Source organism: Geotrypetes seraphini, chromosome 16 (assembly GCF_902459505.1).
Source record: "Geotrypetes seraphini chromosome 16, aGeoSer1.1, whole genome shotgun sequence".
NCBI lineage: Eukaryota > Metazoa > Chordata > Amphibia > Gymnophiona > Dermophiidae > Geotrypetes > Geotrypetes seraphini.
In genome coordinates this window covers 22,267,187-22,283,015 of record NC_047099.1, presented here as the reverse complement: position 1 = coordinate 22,283,015, position 15,829 = coordinate 22,267,187, and the positions used below count along the sequence as shown (strand labels likewise).

The following is a 15,829-nucleotide window of genomic DNA, read 5'->3' as shown; positions in this document are numbered from 1 at the left end:
GTTCTGGAGACCAGAGCCATTCAGCTAGCATTGGTAGAATTCTGGTCCTTGCTGGAGGGCAAATCAGTTCAAGTTCTCTCAGACAGTGCCACAGTGGTGGCCTATGTCAGTCATCAGGGGGGGCACCAAGAGTCATCTGGTGGAGCTGGAGACCTCTCTGCTCATGGAGTGGGTGGAGGCTCACCTTCGGGATATCTCGTCTTCCCACATTGCTTGGAGTGGGTAATGTTCAGGTGGATTTTCTCAGTCATCATGCGCTGGATCCCGGCAAGTGGTGTGTCGAGCTGGAGGCCTTCGAGTTGATTGTGCAGGCAAGGGGAACGGCCGATCATTGACTTCATGACCACAAGTGTCAACACCAAAGCACTGAGGTTCTTCAGTCACCGCACAGATTGCCAGACCAAGGGGCTAAATGCTCTGTATAGGTTTGGCCAATGTCCGGCCTGCTGTATGTCTTTTCCCCATGGCCTCTGGTGGGGAGAGCTCTTCTTCGGATTCCCTGGCATGCAGGCCGCATGATTCTCGTGACTCCAGATTGACCCAGGTGCTTTGGTATGCAGATCTGGTTTGTCTACTAGTGACAGATCATCTTTCGCTGCCCTTCTCTCCTGATCTTCTGACTCGGGGTCCTATTCCAGTGTTTGATCTGGGTCCTTTTTGTCTTAAGGCTTGGATCTTGAATGGGCTCACCTAAGGAAGAAAGGATATTCGGATAAGGTGATCTCCACTCTCTTAAGGTCTCAGAGACTTTCCACCTCTTGGGCTTATGTGCGTGTTTGGCAGCTCTTTGAGGAGTGGTGTTCCGCGCATGGTGTGGTTCCCCCTTTATGCTGCTTTGCCTCACATCTTGGAGTTTCTGCAAGATGACCTGGAGCGAGGCCCTGCCTGGTCCTCCTTTAGGGTGCAGATTGCCGCTTTGTCTTCCTTTTGCGGTCTCTTCCGTGGTAGACATTTGGTCTCTTCTCTGGATGTGATTCGTTTCTTGAGAGCTGTGAAATTGCTCCAGTCATCGGTTCCTGCCTGAAACCTCAATATGATTCTCTCCATGCTTATTCAGCCTCATTTTGAGCCTCTTGACTCCTGCAAATTGAAGGATCTTACTCTTAAGGTAGTTTTCCTGGTGGCCATTACTTCCATGAGATGTGTTTCTGAACTGTAGGCCTTCTCTTGTAGGCCGCATTTCCTGCAGTTCTCTAAGGAGTGGGTTATGCTGCAGCTGGTTCCCTCTTCTGAAGGTGGTTTCACTGTTTTCATGTCAACCAGTCCATGGTCCTCTTGGTCTTGGGTGGTCAGGAGAGCTCAATGGAACAGTTGCGCCAGTTGGATGTCCATAGAGTCCTTCGCTCTTACGTTCTGCGGACCCAGGAGTTCTGTAATTCGGATTGTCTTTTTGTCCTCTTAGCGGGTCCTTCTAAGGGGGAAAGTGCTTTCAAGGCTACTATTGCACGCTCGAGCAAGGAGGCTATCACATCTGCATACCTTCTCCAAAAGAACCCTCTTCCAAAGCTCATTCCACTCGGGGTCAGGCAGCTTCTTGGGCTGAATCTTCTCCTGCACCTCCAGTGGATATCTGTAAAGCTGCGGTTTGGGCTTCTCTTCATTCTTTTGTTCACTACTACTGTGGCACGTTGAGATGCGGTGTTTGGTGAGCGTATTCTTGTGACGGCCCTTCGGGGGGTCCCACCCATGATCGGTACTGCTTTGGTACATCCCATCCATTTCTGTGCTGGTCTGGAGGAACGCCAAAGAAGGAGAAATTAGGTCCTTACTTGCTAATTTTCTTTCTTTTAGTCCCTCCAGACTGGCACAGACCCCGCCCTGTTGTTTTGTTTGGTGTTTTATCTCGAAGAATGCGTTTTTTTTTCCTGCGGGAGTTGGTTGGTCTGGTTGTTGAGGGAGTTACTTCAGCTGGTTTAGCTGGCAAATTGTGGGGCGTTTCTGAAAGGTTCTTGTTCTAGTCAGTATCCAACAGTGTCTTTAGTTGTCTTCTCCATGTGAGTGTGGAGTTAGTGTGTTATTGTTCAGTCTAGTTGATTTCTGCTTGGCTATTCGGCAAGACTGATTGTAATAAGGACTGCACAGCCCACTTGTACTGAAGCCAAAAGTCAATGTCTCAGTCTCCACCTGCTGGCAAAGGAGTGTAATCCCATCCATTTCTGTGCTGGTCTGGAGGGACTAAAAGAAAGAAAATTAGCAGGGAAGGACCTAATTTCTCCTTACTTAGCACTGTTGCTCATCAAGTTACGTTAAGCAGTCATTTCACCATCTTCCAATTAAAGGGTTAAGTAAAATCAGCTATTTATTTAAAGTGAAAAAATATATGAGTAGTTTGATGAATTTTAGATTAAAAGAGCTAATGACGAGGTGGGTGCCTTAATCCTAGAGCAATGAGAGAGACTGAGCTCTAAGTGGCGCTGCTGAAGCCCATATAAATTTAACCCGTTAATTGGCAGATGGTGAAACGACTGCTTTACGTAACTTGATGTTGAACGAGAGCAACAGTGCCAAGTAATAGGCATCTGGCGAGGCAGATCTCCCATAAGAGACATATAAACACATGTTGTTTCTGAGCATCAATGCTAAATAAAAGGTTAAAGGAGAAAAAGAGAAATGGGTTCATAGACAACGGTGCAAAAGACAAAGGCGCGCCCGGACAATTGAGCGCAGCGCGGAGGCGCGCGCCGCTCTAAATTACTGTTTTTAGGGCTCCGACGGGGGGCATGGCCCCCCACTTTACTTAATAGACATCGCGCTAGCGTTATGGGGGGTTTGGGGGGGTTGTAACCCTCCACATTTTATTGTAAACTGAACTTTTTCCCTAAAAACAGGGAAAAAGTGAAGTTTTCAGTAAAATGTGGGGGGTTACAACCCCCCACAACGCCACCACAACGCGGCGCAATGTCTATTAAGTAAAGTGGGGGGGTTCCCTCCCATGTCCCCCCCCGTCGGAGCCCTAAAAACAGTAATTTAGAGCGGCGCGCACCTCCGTGCTGCGCTCAATTGTCTGGGTGCGCCTTTGTCCCGGCGCGCTTTTGACCTGACACCGAGAAATGTGATATCCTGAGAGCTTTTTGAGTGGGTTTCCTGTTAGACATTATCTGAAATGCATGCACTGCCTCCTTCATATGCGAATCTGTCTCGTGCATATTCATCTAGGTACCTGAAAACCTGACTGACTGACTGAGAGTTCCCTGATGGGACTGGGTTGAGAATTACTGGTATAAAGCTGTGGTTTCTGATTCTCATCTCTGCAGGTGAAAGATGTGAAGGAGAAATTGAGGCTGATGAAGGGTTTCTGGGTGACGGTCCCCCACACACTCTGCAGTGATGACAAAGTAGCAGCAGATGTGACCAATGAGGAGAAGTGCTGGAATGGGCAGGCCCGAGGGAGGTGAGGCTTGGGAAGGGGAAATGAGCCAGGATGGTTGGCGATCATGGAGCAGAGTCTGTGGAAGGGGTTTGGCGAGGCTTGGGGTTGTGCAGGAGAGACTTTTGAAGGAAGGCTGGCCAGGTTTGGGAGAAGGAAAGACCATGGATGCAACATCAGTCAGGACTGGAAGATAGGGGGGGAGAGGTCCTGGAGGTCAGCTTTTGGGAGGGAGAACCAAGAGGTGCAAGGAAGAAAGGGAGGGAAGAAAGATAAGCTGAGGAGGAAAAACAGCCAACCCAAGTGTAAGGGAGTAGGAGGAAAATGGAGGCCAAAAAGAGAGGGTGGGGAGAAATGTCAGTTCAGGAGGAGTAAGAGTGGAATGGGGTAGGGAACAGAGAGGAGGATAGGTCCTGTGGGGGCTCTAGCATCCAGGGTCCCAGTGTAATATAGGTCCCTTCTTGCCTTTCAGGTACCTTCCAGATGTGACTAGGGATGGCTTGGTAAATCAGATCAACAACCCAGAGGTGGAGGTTGACATCGCCCGGCCAGAGCTGAAAACGCGGCAGCTCATCATGCAGCTCAGAGTGACCACCAACCGGCTCCGTAGCGCCTTCAGCGGCAATGATGTGGATTTCCAGGATGCTTGTGAGTGTTGTTGTCCTGGACACCAGGCACAGTTCAAAATAGCAGCATCCCTCTGGCTCTGTGCCACCATGGTTGGTGGATTTGACTCGGAATTAATGTCTGTGGGCAGATAACTGGCCTGTGATTGGTAGAGCTGGTGAGCAGCTCATGTGCCTGTGATTGGTGGGTCTGAGTGCTGTTGATTGGTTGATTTTTTTGTTTGTTTGTTTGTCTTTTCTTAGATGAGGACGGCAGTGGAGGATCCGGTGGGGGTGAGAGGTACAGCGAGGACTGGCCCTCGGGAACCAGTGCTGGCTCTAGACCAGATGAGGGCCGCATTCCACGGAAGGACCGACCCAGCAAGGGCAGCAGGCAGAACCAGAGTGGACGGAACAGCGCTGGACGCAGCAGGCAGGCCACTTCCTTGCTCATGTCGGGACTCATCCTATTGGTGCTGCGTTGCCGGTAACACCTGGAGCTGTCCCTTTCACATACTGATTGCCTCGCCCAGACTGGTGCAACATTAACGGGGATCCCACTTATCAGCTGTTGGGCCATCTTCCAGAAGTTCGACAGACTTGAGCCAGTCTTTCCAACAGAGTTGATGATCAGTCTAAAAACTTTTTTTTAAAGTTTTTGTTTCTTCCCTTCTTGGAAGATGTTTTTATCCTGTTTTTTAATCCAGAAAATTTCCACAAGGGGATAGATAATATCTTACCTGTATAATGGAGAGAGGAGTGAGAGGGGGAAAGGGATGCAGCAGAGAGGCAGAGGAATGTCTCAGAGGTTTGAGGGGGATAGGAGTGCAGCTGAGAAGGATTTTAAGGTGAGAAGGGTGAAAAATGGAGAGGTTGAAGAGCTGTGAAAAAGTGGACGTGAAGCTCAGAAATGGAGAGGAAATGATGGACGATTAGGATTTCCATGTTTTGGGGAGGGGGTGCAGCTGAGGGATCTTGAAGGAAGGATATTGGGAGGGGACTTGGTGTCATGCGCTGGGAGCAAGCGTCTTGGCCATGGGTAACAGGAGATGGCATAAAGTATTTAGTAGCAGAGAATCCAGGTATCGATCCCAAGAAAGGGAGTTTCAAAATGTGTGTTTGTGTGTATATGTTATCTTTTTAGAGAAGAACAGTGGCATAGCGAGGGTAGGAGGTGCTTGGGGCAGTTTCACCCCCCTGCGTCCTTATTCTGCCACCCTCCCTCCCCTCCTGTACCTCTTTAGATCTCCGCCAGCGTGAGCAGCTTCTCTGGCTTGCTGGTCGCACAAGCGTTGCCTTTCCCTCTGATGTCACTTCCTGGCCTCACAACTAGGAAGTGATTTCAGAGGGGAGCCAGACCGACGCGAGCAGCAGGCCATAGAAGTGGCTTGCGCTGGCAGAGATTTAAAGAGAGAGGGCGTGGGGAATGGAGAGGTGCCAGCGCCCCCCACCAAGAAGGCACCCCCCTCTTTTCTATGCTGCTGGGAAAGAGGGTGAGAATAAAGCTGCCAGTCCCTGGCTGGCTGTGCCCTGGTGGAAAATGAAGTAGTGGGGCAGGTGCTTCTCCTTCCTCTCTTCCTTTTGTGTCTTCCAGAAACAGTTTGTGGGGGACTTAGGGGGTTATAAGTGTGGAGACATTTTACAATCTGCTGCTATTACCTCCAGAAAAAGTTTCCTAGTTACAAAGGTAATATAGAATTTTCCAGTCCCGGAGGCCTTCTTTAACCACTTCCTAATCAGGGGATAACTCGGGAGTTTCCTATCTCCCCACCTCCTCCCCCCCCCACATCGTCCCTTCCCCCATTGACATTGTAGTTCCTGGTTATGAAGGCTAGATTTAGGTCTCCCTTGGGGCGGATTCTCCTATAAGAAGTTTGAATTCTCTCTCCTCTGAATCTGTCTGTATCCTCCCCCAGCCTTCCCCTTCCTCATTTTTTAATATGCTGGCTGTTTGGCCTCCCTAGATTTTTTTTTTTCTCTTTTATATACGTCATACAATAAACCAATTAATTTATTGCTTTTGATCTGCCTGTGGATGTAGGTTTTGTGGATGTGGGAGGGTTGGGAGTTTGAACAGTAGAGGAATGTCATCTGTCTCTCCTAGAGTTGCTGAACCCCTGTTCTGCTGCCTTTGATACTGTTAATTAGAGAATGACACGGTGGCGGTTTACCCGCGGCCACCGCATTTTAGCCGCGGTCACCCGCCGAAAACGGGGAAGAAAACTAGCAGTCGCTGCGGCGACGGGGACAAGGCCATTCACCGCCCGCGGGGCGGTGAATGGTCTTGTCCCCCGCAGTGAGGCATGAAGGATCGCGCGGTCCCCGCAGCTCACACCCGCCCGCCCAATCGATTCCAGTGTCCAGCCAGCTCTCTCCCCTCTCCTCACCCCAGTCCGCAGATCCTCCTCCTCGGCGACCCGCACGCTACCAGAGAGCCGCGCACACCCGCCGCTGCTCAGCCTCGATCTTCTGCTCTGACGCAACCGGGAACAGGAAGTTGCAGCAGAGCAGAAGATCGAACACTGAGCAGCCGCGCGTGTGCGGCTCCCTGGGAAAGCGCGCAGGTTGCCGAAAAAGAAAACCCACAAACCAAGGTGAGGAGAAGGGAGAGAGCCGGCCAAACACCAGGATCGACCGGGCAGGCAGGTAGTGGCCGCGGGGACCGTGCGATCGCTAGTGTTCCCGGCTCAAATTGGAAGGAGGGAGTGAAAGGAAAAAGGCTTATATGGATGCAGCGGGGACGGTGACGGGGCGGTGAATGGGATGGCGGGGGCGGTGAAAGGGATGGCGGTGACGGGGCGGTGAAGGGATCGGCGGTGACGGGGCGGTGCAGAGGATGGTGGGCCGGTGACGGGGCGGTGACGGGGACAGATTTTTTCCCCGTGTCATTCTCTACTGTTAATCACAGCTTACTCCTCGATACGCTGTCCTCGCTTAGATTCCATGAATCTGTCCTCTCCCGCTTTGCCTCCTACCTCTCCCAATGCACCTTTAGTGTATGTGTTGGTGGGTCCTCTTCTGCTGCTACCCCGCTAGCAGTGTACCCCAAGGTTCTGCCTTAGGATCTCTTCTCTCTCTCTCTGATCTTCTCCCATGGCTTCCAGTACCACATATATGCTGATGACTCCCGGATCTACCTCTCTATGCCTGAAAATTCACCTAAAGTCCAAGAAAAAGTCTCTGCCCATTTGGCTGACATTGCTGCCTGGATGAATTGCCGTCATCTGAAACTAAACACGTCCCAGACCGAGCTGCTCCTCTTTCCTCCTAAACCCTCTGCTCTTCCTCCTCCTTTCTCTATCTTGATAAATAATACTGTCGTCATTCCAGTCTCCTCTGCTCGCATCCATGGAGTCGTCTTCAATTCCGACCCCTCATTTTCTACGCACATCCAACAAACTGCTAAGGCCTGTCGCTTCTATCTCTACAATATCACCAAAATTTGCCCCTTCCTCTCTGAGCACACTATCCCGACTCTCGTAACCTCACGCTTAGATTACTGCAATCTACTTCTAACTGGTCTCCTGCAGTGCCGCCTCTCCCCCCCTTCAATCGGCAAAACTCTGCTGCACGATTCATCTTGCTACACTCATGTCGCCCCTCTCCTTAAATCACTTCACTGGCTCCCTATCCACCTTCGCATACAGTTCAAGCTCCTATTGCTGACCTATAAGTGTGTTCATTCCTTTCTTCTCTCTCCTTATACACCTCCCAGAGAACTTCATTCCTCAGATAAGCTGCTCTTAGCTTTACCCTTCTCCTCCACTGTCAATTCCAGACTTAGTTCCTTTCATCTAGCTGCCCCCTATGCCTGGAATAAATTACCCAAGTTTGTCCGCCAAACCCCTTCTCTTCCCTTTGTTTGAAAGTAGAGACTGACACAGGGACAAATTTTTCCCGTCGCTGCAGGAACTCAATTTCCCTGTCCCGTCCCTGTGCGTTTTGTCACTGTCCCTGCCCCATTCCTGTAAGCTCGGCCTTAACCACACAAGCCTCGAACACTTATGATTTTAAAGTGTTTGAGGCTTGTGCAGATGAGGCCAGAGCTTGCAGGAATGGGGCAGGGAGAGGAAAAAAACTTGCTGGGGCGGAAAATGAGTTCCCCTAGTGACGGGGAAAAATTTGTCCCATTGTTATACTCTATTTTAAAGCAGGCTGAAAACCCACCTTTAATCCATAACTCTACTCCTCTGCCCACCAACTCAGCCAGCAGATTAACCGTGTGTCCATGACATCCTGTTTCTCTTTGGGAAGCAGAACTGAGATTGTGATGTCATAATGCCTCATTCCGCCAATAAGAGCCAACCTCATCAATGATGTCACAATGGCTTGATTGTTCTGTACTCCCCACTGCCCACCAACCCAGCCAGCAGATTAACCGTTCCCCTTAACTGTATCCATGCCATCCTGTTTGTCTTCTTGACTGTTTAGATTGTAAGCTCTTTCGAGCAGGGACTGTCTTTTTTGTGACTCTGTACAGCGCTGTGTGCGTCTGGTAGCACTATAGAAATAATAGTAGTAGTCTTCTTTCTGCTCTGGCACACTGATTACTTCCATATGGACGTGACCATGGTTGAAGTTAGGTGAAGCCGAACTTATTTCTCATTCAGTTATGATTTTGGGTGGGTGGGAGGAGAGTGCCTGTGTATGCCAGCAACATCTGGAGCTACATCTGTTCTGAATGTCGCTGCATGCCTTTCCATACTGAGACTCGGCAGCTGCATGCATGAAGCAGGCTTTCCACGGACTTGGGTAGCAGCACATTATCTCTGGCTCACGCCTGGTGTAGCCTCCTTTCTCTCCGGTGCATCTTTGCAGAATGGCTTAATGCATGCTGGGATTTGCAGTTATGGACTTTGTTGAGCAATGCTGCCTACCTTGGCTTTAAAAGCTTCCTGGAGAAACAAGTTAGCCAAGATACAGGGAAGCTAGAGTCACATTGTCAAGTCAGGCAGGTTTGACAAGTCTGTGGCTGCCAGGGCACACAGTAGATGTCAGCAAAAAAAGGATCATCGGATTTCCTGAATTTGCCCTGTTTCTCCTACCTATGGTACGATGCTTGCTGAAGATAGCTTCCAGATCATAGAAACACGATGGCAAATAAAGGCCAAATGGTCCATCCAGTCTGCCCATCCGCAGCATCCACTGTCTCCTCCCCCTGTTAGCTAAGGTTCTTTATACCTGCATTGTGAGGTCATAAGAGCATTAGGATTATAGGCTAAGGCTCTTAACACTTGCATTGTGAGGTCATAGAGCTTTATTGTTATAGAAACATGATGGCAGATAAAGGCCAAATGGTCCATCCAGTCTGCCCATCCGCAGCATCCACTGTCTCCTCTCCCTGTTAGCTAAGGCTCTTTATACCTGCATTGTGAGGTCATAAGAGCATTAGGATTATAGGCTAAGGCTCTTAATACTTGCATTGTGAGGTCATAGAGCTTTATGGTTATAGAAACATGATGGCAGATAAAGGCCAAATGGTCCATCCAGTCTGCCCATCCGCAGCATCCACGATCTCCTTGTGCCTATTTCACTTTTTTGAATTCAAGACACAATATTTGACTCCACCACTGTACTGGGAGACTATTCTATGCATCTACCACCCTTTCAGTAAGAAAGTATTTCCTTAGATTACTCCTGAGCCTATCACCTCCTAACCTCATTCTATGCCTTCTTACTCGAGTTTAAATTGAAAGAGACTTGTCTCGTGTATTTATGCCACATAGGTATTTAAACATCTCTATCATATCGCCCCTCTCCTACCTTTCCTGCAAAGTATACACATTGAGATCTTTTAAGTCTGTCTCCGTATGCCTTATGACACGTGGCCCGGGGGCCACAAGCGGCCCACCAGGTACTATTTTGAGGCCCTCAGTATGTCTATTATAATCACAAAAGTAAAATAAAACAGTTTCTTGATCATATGTCTCTTTAGCTATAAATGACAATATTATTATTATTAACACTTAGCCAAAAGGAAAGATTTATAAACTACAGTGGTGCCTCGCATAACGAACGCCTCGCACAACGAACGCTGCACACAACGAACTTCATGTCTTGATTCACACAACGAACTTCGTTTCACACAATGAACTTCACATAACGAACTTCGTTTCACACAACGAACTTCGTTTCACACAACGAACTTCGTTTCACACAACGAAGTCGCCCGAGCTGCCGATGTATTGCATCCTTCCGCGCAGGCACTGCAGGCAGTCGTTAGTCACTGCGCTTAACTGCCCTCTCTCACTGTATACAGTCGTCCTTTTAAGATAAACTCAATATTTTTTATATATCATGGCTTCTAAAAAAAGCAGGAAGGTGATTTCTGTTGAAATGAAACGGGAAATAATTAGAAGGAGTGAATGTGGGGTAAAACAGTGTGACCTCGTCAAAGAGTTTGGCCTCAGCAAGACCACCATTTTCACCATTTTGACAAATTTATCTTTTTTTATGTCATCTTAGCATATTTTATGCTGCAGAACGAATTATTTTTTTTAACATGTATTGTTATGGGAAAACGCGTTTCACATAACGAACTTTTCGCATAACAAACTTGCTCCTGGAACGAATTAAGTTCATTGTGTGAGGCACCACTGTATAAAGAGTTTTACCTCATGCAAAATTGTCAATTCTTCAATAACACATGAACTATTTTTTCTGAGGCCCTCCAAGTACCTACAAATCCAAAATGTGGCCCCGCAAAGGGTTTGAGTTTGAGACCACTGCCTTATGATGTAGACCACCAACCATTTCAGTTGCCTTCCTCTGGACCGACTGCAACCTGTTTATATCTTTTTGCAAGAGCAGTCTCCAGAGACTTTCCTCAACTGCTATCTGTGCCCTAATCTGATCTTATGCTCTTAAATGCAACCTAAATTACTAATGTTGACTAAAATACTTTTTGTAGAGAACCCTAACAGAGACTCTAAAGGCCTATTGCCTAAACTGACTGCTGAAAAAGCTGAATACTGAACTAAAAAAAAGTAAAAGAGGACAATGAAATAACCTACTGAAGCCCAAATTTACTTTTTTTCCCAAGTTTGAATGCCAGCAAGTAAGATATTCCAAAATAGTTCTCAGCTCTGTACATGTATGATCACCTGCAAATTAAGACCTGCTCTCTTCAGGCACCTAAAGGGTTGCGGGCCAACTAGACCCCTCTCATTTTGAGTAAGGCTTTTACAATTTGTATTCCAAGTATGATCACCTGCATGGTAAGGTTGCCAGTTGGATCCAGATTTGCCTGGTTTGGGATTTTACTCAGTGCATAGAGGAACTTGTTTTTCGTAGAGAATGCAATGGGGAAATCAGAACTACAAGTCCCTGTATGCACTGCGGTAAAACCAAAACCGGATCCAACCTGTTGGATGAATCGGGAACCCTACTGCCTGGTGTCGTCCTCCCAAGGTAGAAAGTGTAGCCAAGTTGGCCTATATTTCATAATAGGAATGTGGTCACCATTCTATCCAAGAATAGACTGTAAGAAGAAGAATATGGACCTTCTATGTATTAGTATATCTAGTAGCAGTAAAAAAAAATAGCTTAAAGCCCTTTTGCCATTTTGTACAACTAATATCAGAGACGAACAGTCCCTTTCAGTACAACTTGCATTGTCATTCACGATAAACAAGAATCTAGGAGTAGGGCTGGCCCAACTATTAGGCAAAACTAGGTGGTAGCCTGAAGCAGCAAAGAGTGGCTGCAGTCAAAGCAAACAATAGGTCTTATATTTCTCAAGTCTTGGAGATTCTTTTTTTAATCTTTATTAATTTTTCAAAACTAACAAAAAGTGCAACACAATGTTCATATCAGTATCAATAATAAATAAGCACTTAAATGCAATTAGTAGCAGTACAACAATATAAGCCCCTCCCCCCACAATTACCTTAAGGAATCACCCTAAAGATACATCTCCCCCCCCCAATAAAAGAAGGCTAAAAGAACTATAACAATTGTACAAAAGACGTTAATGGACCCCCAAACTAAGTTAAATATTTTAGAATGCCCTAGAACAGGGGTGTCGGAGTCCCTCCTCGAGGGCCGCAATCCAGTCGGGTTTTCCCCAATGAATCTGCATGAGATCTATTTGCATGCACTTGCTTTCAACGTATGCTGATAGATCTCATGCCTATTCATTGGGGAAATCCTGAAAACCCGACTGGATTGCGGCCCTCGAGGAGGGACTTTGACATCCCTGCCCTAGAATGTCGGCATTCATCTTCTCATACCTGTAATTTAAACATAAGCTTGCCCACCAAAAGGAAAAATCACAGTTTCCAATTTCGAGTTATCATCTGTATGGCTACCCCAGTCAAAATCAGAAAAAGCCGGCATTTATAACGATCCAGGGGGGGCTTAACGTACAGTAGTTTTCCAAGTGTTGGGAAGTGACTAGCATTATTGGTTTTAATCAAGTCTAAAGCCTTTGACACAGTCAAATTTCAGGTTTATAGCAGTTATCTCCTCTGTTGATTTCTTAACTGTAGAGGTTAAATCAGTGGTTCCCAACCCTGTCCTGGAGGACCCCCCCCTCCCCAGGCTAGTTGGGTTTCCAGGATAGCTCTAATTAATATGAATATGCATGAGAGCGATCTGCATATAATCAAGGTGCCAGGCCTGCAAATCTGCTCCATGCATATTTATTAGGGGTAGCCTGGCCTGGGAACCACTGGGTTAAATCCTGCAAGGCTTTCCAGATTGATAATAATGAAACCACCGCGGGAGCTGACAGATTTTCATCGTCTCGAAGGGCCTCATTTCCACAGGGGATGCCTGCTGGCTCAGGGCCTGTGCCTAGAGCTTGTTCTTCCATAACGAGGAGGTTGAGCTCTACTCTTGCCACCACAGCAACCGCTGGAGGCGGTGGGGGGAATAGTGACGTACTCCAAAGCAATGTATGCTCCTTCATCACGCTGCAACCCTGGGCTCTCTTCCCCAGAACCAAATGCTGCAGCCCCGATGGCATATTGCTGCTGTACCGGTGAAGATGATTGAGCCGGCGAGGAAGCAGCTTTGATCACCCCCTTTCTCTTCATAAGAGGCATATCCATAAGCAGCGAATAAGGTTTTTATCCCTTTCCTTGTATTAATTGGACAAATGTCTCCATTTATTTATTATTTCTTAGTACAGTGGTTCCCAACCCTGTCCTGGAGGACCACCAGGCCAATCGGGTTTTTAGGCTAGCCCTAATGAATATGCATGAGAGAGATTTGCATATAATGGAAGTGAGAGACATGCAAATCTGAACCATGCACATTCATTAGGGCTAGCCTGAAAACTCGATTGGCCTGGTGGTCCTCCAGGACAGGGTTGAGAACCACTGTCTTAGTACATAGTATATTTACTTTTTTTTTTTTTTTTTAGTTCAATCATCTTTATTGAAGAATTTTGTAAAATATACAACAATTGGGTAATAATGACCAATAAACAAAGGCGATATTCGTAACATTAATACAATGTGACCATTATTACCACAGAAAGGAAATCTAGGGTAGGGAACGTCCTACCCCCAACAACAACCGTCAAAAAAGAAATTCACCCAGCAGTGTACAGCAAGAGTAACCTAGACAGAGACAAAGGGGAAAATTCTATAAAAGGCACCTAAAAAGTTATGTGCCTAACTTGCCTTGATAGCGGTTATTAGCGCAAGGAGCTGTGCTGAATGTTCCACGCTGCTTCCGACGCTCATAGAGTTCCTATGAGTATTGGGAGCCGTGCCGAGCATTCCGCTCAGCTCCCTGTGCTAATAACCGCTATCACGGTTTAGTAAAAAGAGGGGAGGTTAATTAGTAAATTGGTTTCAAGTAAGAGCTTTAACAAGCTCATCATTGAAAAAAAAAAAAAATTAATTGTACATAAGTGCCTGCCTTCTTAGGTGCGATTCTACAAACGATAGGCACGAGGAGGCGCATGATAAAAAAAACAACAGCTAAGCCCGTTTTGGGCCTAAGTCGCTAGTCGCCCAAAGTGAGCAGTGTCTAAAGTCCATTCTCTAAAAATACGTCCAAAATAAATATATATATGTTTTTTGAGAATCGTCTAATTATAGTAACATAGTAACATAGTAGATGACGGCAGATAAAGACCCGAATGGTCCATCCAGTCTGCCCAACCTGATTCAATTTAAATTTTTTTTTTTTTCTTCTTAGCTATTTCTGGGCAAGAATCCAAAGCTTTTCCCGGTACTGTGCTTGGGTTCCAACTGCCGAAATCTGTGTTAAGACTTACTCCAGCCCATCTACACCCTCCCAGCCATTGAAGCCCTCCCCTGCCCATCCTCCCCAAACGGCCATACACAGACACAGACTGTGCAAGTCTGCCCAGTAACTGGCCTAGTTCAATCTTTAATATTATTTTCTGATTCTAAATCTTCTGTGTTCATCCCACGCTTCTTTGAACTCAGTCACAGTTTTACTCTCCACCACCTCTCTCGGGAGCGCATTCCAGGCATCCACCACCCTCTCCGTAAAGTAGAATTTCCTAACATTGCCCCTGAATCTACCACCCCTCAACCTCAAATTATGTCCTCTGGTTTTACCATTTTCCTTTCTCTGGAAAAGATTTTGTTCTACGTTAATACCCTTTAAGTATTTGAACGTCTGAATCATATCTTCCCTGTCTCTCCTTTCCTCTAGGGAAATTATACGTCCAGACCGCTAAGTCGTCTGTATACCCCATTGTCGTCCAAAAATTCATCCAAGTCAAAAACGCTTAGAACAAGACCTTTTGGACAGGGGAGGGGCCAGCAAAGTGATGGACCGGCCACCCAGACATAGCAACACAGTAGTGGGGCACCTTACAGGGCACTGCTGTGACCTTCACAAAAAGGGTGCCACATAAACATCTCACCACAGCTCCCTTATAGGTCATGGTGAGCCCCCCCAAAACGTACTATACCCACCTGTCTACAACCCCAATAGCCCTAATGGCTGCAGGTGGCACCTATATGGCAGTACAGTAGGGTTGGGGGAGTTTTGAGGGGTGCACATGTTTCACCATGAATGCAGTGGTTAGAGTGGCTTATGGGCCTGGTCCTCCTCTCTGTGAGAGAAATAATATTAAAAAGAAATTCCCACAAAACACTGAACCCCTTCCCCCCCCCACAAAAAAAAAAAAAAGAAAAGCCTGCCTAATCCTTGGAGAAACAGCAGAAAAGATATTGCATTATGTGACCAGACTAGAAACATTTGACTATGTCATGCCAATAGGGCTCAGCAGATCACAGTGATGAAAATATAAACAACTAGTCTCTAAGCCCGTTACATTAACCGGTGTTAGAATAGATGTGTGTGTCTGTCTTTTTCTGTTTCTCTCTCCTTGGCCACTGTCTATCTGTCTTTTTTTCTGTCTCTCTTTCCTCGGCTGTCCACCACCACCCCTTGCCCGCTCTCCCTGTCCAGCAGCAGCCTTTCACCATTCATTTTACCTCCCCCCTGTCCAGCAGCTCCTTTTCCCTGCTCCCCCTGTCCAGCAGTAGGCCTTCTCCCTGTCCAGCAGCACCCCTTCCCTGCTCCCCCTGTCCAGAAGCACCCCTTCTCCCTTTTACCTCCCCCCATGTCCAGCAGCACCTCTTCCCTGCTCCCCCTGTCCAGCAGTAGGCCTTCTCCCTTCCTTTTACCTCCCCCCCTGTCCAGCAGCACCCCTTCCCTGCTCCCCCTGTCCAGCAGCACCCCTTCTCCCTTCCTTTTACCTCCCCCATGTCCAGCAGCACCTCTTACCTGATCCCCCTGTCCAGCAGTAGGCCTGCTCCTTTCCCTGCTCCCTCTGTCCAGTATCCGCTAGCCTGGGCAGCCTCGCATTATCGAAGTGGGCCGCCCTCACAAATGCCCCGCGGCTGCTACTTTTACTGGTCCG

The 15,829-nt window shown here is 47.4% G+C and overlaps 1 protein-coding gene across 1 annotated transcript in view; it reads left to right on the top strand.

Annotated features, from left to right (window-relative positions):
* Nucleotides 1–5,994, top strand: part of GPC2 (glypican 2) — a 31,621-nt gene extending 25,627 nt beyond the window's left edge. The window contains exons 8-10 of the mRNA XM_033924440.1: nt 3,255–3,391; nt 3,840–4,015; nt 4,237–5,994. Coding sequence (XP_033780331.1) covers nt 3,255–3,391; nt 3,840–4,015; nt 4,237–4,463 — 540 coding nt within the window. The 3' untranslated portion in view covers nt 4,464–5,994. The remainder of the gene's footprint in view (nt 1–3,254; nt 3,392–3,839; nt 4,016–4,236) is intronic.
* The last annotated feature ends 9,835 nt before the right edge of the window (nt 5,995–15,829 follow it).